The sequence below is a fragment of the Lipotes vexillifer genome, unplaced genomic scaffold (genome assembly GCF_000442215.2).
Source record: "Lipotes vexillifer unplaced genomic scaffold, Lipotes_vexillifer_v1.1 scaffold253, whole genome shotgun sequence".
Lineage (NCBI taxonomy): Eukaryota > Metazoa > Chordata > Mammalia > Artiodactyla > Lipotidae > Lipotes > Lipotes vexillifer.
The window spans coordinates 3,364,798-3,368,494 of NW_006780322.1; the positions used below are offsets into that span (position 1 = coordinate 3,364,798).

The 3,697-nt window shown below is 32.4% G+C and overlaps 1 protein-coding gene across 3 annotated transcripts in view; it reads left to right on the plus strand.

The window, feature by feature from the left end:
* Positions 1-3,697, plus strand: part of TIA1 (TIA1 cytotoxic granule associated RNA binding protein) — a 29,509-nt gene that overhangs the window by 12,743 nt on the left and 13,069 nt on the right. For 2 of the 3 annotated variants that reach the window (XM_007453406.1, XM_007453407.1), the window contains exons 4-6: positions 269-323; positions 494-526; positions 1,665-1,752. In XM_007453406.1, the coding sequence (XP_007453468.1) occupies positions 269-323; positions 494-526; positions 1,665-1,752 (176 nt within the window). The remainder of the gene's footprint in view (positions 1-268; positions 324-493; positions 527-1,664; positions 1,753-3,697) is intronic. The other variant, XM_007453408.1, reaches the window with a different exon arrangement.

Sequence of the window (3,697 nt, forward strand, 5' to 3'; positions counted from 1 at the left end):
GAAGATCCCACATGCCGCGGAGCGGCTGGGCCCGTGAGCCATGGCCGCTGAGCCTGCGCGTCCAGAGCCTGTGCTCTGCAACGGGAGAGGCCACAACAGTGAGAGGCCCGCGTACCGCAAAAAAAAAAAAAAAGGTATTGAAATTTTGACCAGAAAGTTTGAATGCTTCATCTCAAACATATACGTATGTGTTCATAGATGCAAATCTTGTAATATCTGATTATTACCTTTATTTTTATGGAGTATAAATGTAGAAAAATTTTTTTAGGAAGTCAAAGTGAATTGGGCAACAACCCCCAGCAGTCAAAAGAAAGATACAAGCAGTAAGTATATTTTATACTCTTTGAACTTTTGTGTTTATTGTACATAGTAGTTTTATTGTAAAGCATATAAACATCATACATTTGCAGTAATGTTTTGATCGTTATCCTAAGATATGATTGAATGTGTTTGTGTTAATAAATTTAAGAACAAATCTAATCTTTGTCATCAGGTAGTACCGTTGTCAGCACACAGCGTTCACAAGGTAATTGTATCTTCTTAAACATAAAATGAAATCTCTTGAAAGGGTATTCACTAACCACCTGAAGTTTTTTTGTTTGATATTGGGGGGAGCGGGGAGGGAGGGGTCGTATTTTTATTTGTCTCTCTGGCAATATTTTTCCCCCTTTTTCCCACTGTTGACCAATTGTGGTTTGTCCACTACTTTGGTGGTATTTTAAGTTCTCTGATCCCCATTGGTAGCAGCTGATGCCTTAGAAATACTTTCACCACTGAAGGGCAAGATACCCTGTTTCCTTGAGGTCATGATCTGTGCTTCATACCAGATCTTCTGATTGCTTGAGTTGCTCCTGAAACTGTGTTTCCCAAGTGGCAACCCAATATGTTGCTTAAGGCCTGCCAAATAGGGGTAACTTTACTTTCCAAATATACTTTGTCAGAATTGATATATATGTCCATTTAAAGTGTTGATCCAACTATTTTGTATTTTTAAAGTGTTTCTTTTTTTTTGAGCATTGTCTTTTTAAGAAAACTTCACATATGGGAACGTTTTTTCTCTCCAGTGCTTTTTTAATGGCTCTGATATAAAGTGAAGGGATTACTGTTTTCATTCTGTTGCCTTCAGTCTTAGTTCACTTGCACATGGATTCACATAAACTGAATGGTGTAATGTCTGGGCAACCAAAACTGTTGGCTTTTGAGAAAACTGTCAAATACTTTAACATCAAACTGTTGCAATGCAAGGTATTTCTTTGATTGTTCTTCACACAATATGGTTAAACCAAGTATATCACATAGGTAAACTGAATAAATGTAAATAAGTACTATTAGAATGGTAATGAAGTCATAAATATATATATATATTTTTGCAAAACTTATTATTAGTTTATTTTCTTAGACCAGTATAATAATTGGCTATAAGTAGAAATATAACTGTCAGTTTCCCATTAGATATATCATAGTCCTTAGGAGAATCTTTCCTGTATTGTCACCTTGATTCATTATGTTTAAAACTGATAGGATTTGTCTAGGTATAGGATAGTGTTATACTTTACTATAATCCATAAATTATTTTAAGAATACTTTACTGAATAGATTTTAGCATTTTTTTAAATTCTAAAATTATATTTTTCTTTTCACTTCCCCTTCCTTCCCCTTATAAGATCATTTCCATGTCTTTGTTGGTGATCTCAGTCCAGAAATTACAACTGAAGATATAAAAGCTGCTTTTGCACCATTTGGAAGAATATCGTAAGTAACAGAAGATAAATTTAAAATGCTTTATATTAGAAACAATCTTACATAGAAGTAATTTGAAAATCTATTGTGAATTTTGGACATTAATTTTAACACTTGAATGTGATGTATTAATATTCACTTGAATAAGTGTATTGTTTAGAGACTATTCAAGCAGTTAACAGCCAAAGATTATTTTCCCATTGATAAATAAATCTTTGGTCTTCAATTATCTTAGAATTCTTTTTCAATTAGCGTTAGCTTTTAAGAGACAAATGTGCTGTTGTGCATACTGTTTCTTATATGAGTGTCTTGCTAGCTTGGTCATAATCTTTAGTGAACTTGTGCTATGACTAAGGAATTTAGACCCTTTGGCACTTCTATGATACCATGCATTTTCTGTTAATATATTTTAACAAAAAGAAACATTAACAATTCAACCCAAAACGCAGTTATTAAATGTTAATTCCCAGGTATCTATCCTTTTGTTGTTGTTGTTGCTATTAACAATAATAATAATGCCTTTTAGTGTTTTGTGAAGCACTGTCTTGCTTGCATTTGTTATTAATTGTATAGTTTAGGCCTTTTATAAAAAGGTCACTCAAGGAGTATTCATCATAAAAGAACTTTATATTTTGAAAAGCATGCCTGTAATAGAGTAAGAATAATAAGTTCATGATTGCACTTTCTTAGAAGTAATCGTTGAATTTAGAAAACAAAATTTTTAGAGTTTCTCGTTGCTTTATTATTGTTATTCCAGCTAGAAGAGTAGGAAAAAGGAAATGTTAGCTTTGGTTTGGTTTGATGAACAGACCAACAGCAGAGATGAGAAGGAGACTGGACAGTAAAAGCTGGTGGTATCGGTGTTGAATTTTGGAAGTTTTCTTTTGAAGAGTTTTAGTTCATTGGTAGGAGGATGAAAATGCATAGTGACCAAGGAATGACCATAAGTAAGGGGCCAACTTTAAAGGCAGTCACACGATTAGGGTTTACAAGTAGACTCTTCTGTTAGGTGACATTTTTCTTTGTCTCTTAGAACTGACATTAGGAAAATAAAGTTCTAATTTCTTGACTGTTCCTTTTAATCTGTTTTAGGGCTTTGATTATGGTTAGCTGGCTTTCAAATATCTAGATTGGAAAGGTCTTAACCTTTGGCCTCTCAAAGTTTCTGTAAATCTCTATATGCAAAATTTTATGCTTGCTTTCATTTTGGTGTGGAGTATCTTTGTAAGTTTTATCCTATTTTCAGATTAGTCACAGGGCCATAAAAGATGAAAGAACTCTGATATAGATCTTTGCTGCTGCTTCCTTAGAGAATCCTTTCAGATATAAGTAAGCATTAAATATATTTCAAGGCTAACATTTCCTGAAACTTACCTTTAAAAAGAAAAGGCTTTTCTAACATTTTAACAGATTAAATGCTATTTTATTAAATGTTTCGATTTTGATTGCAGTAGCTTTTCTGAAAGCATGGGAATTTTAGTTTGGCATTAGATAAAGATTGTTTAACAGTTGGTGAGTTTAAGTTAAATGACATTCAAATTTTAGTAATTTCATTACTTTTTAATCAAGGATCAATAATTTCTTTTTGTTAAATATGTTGGTATCATAATTATAGTCTAGAATTTCTTAGAGTCAACTATGATTACTGATGTATATATCATTTTTTTCTTGGTAAGGCCTTTAAGTTTTATAATTTTCAGTTGAGATAATGTCTAAGCTTTAGGCGACCCAAAGAGTTAGTGTTTCTAAATTTGAAGGAACCATTTTCAGTTGGTAGCATCATTTCCTGATTTTTTTCAATTAAAGGAGATAAGTTGATAAATATATATATTGAAAGGTTCTCATGATAGGTATTCCCCGTAGTGATCCTACAACAGTGCTTGATTTATAAACGGTGTGTAGTAAATGTTGGCCTATTAAAATATTTAGTATATAAAATATAGTATTTTCTTTCCCT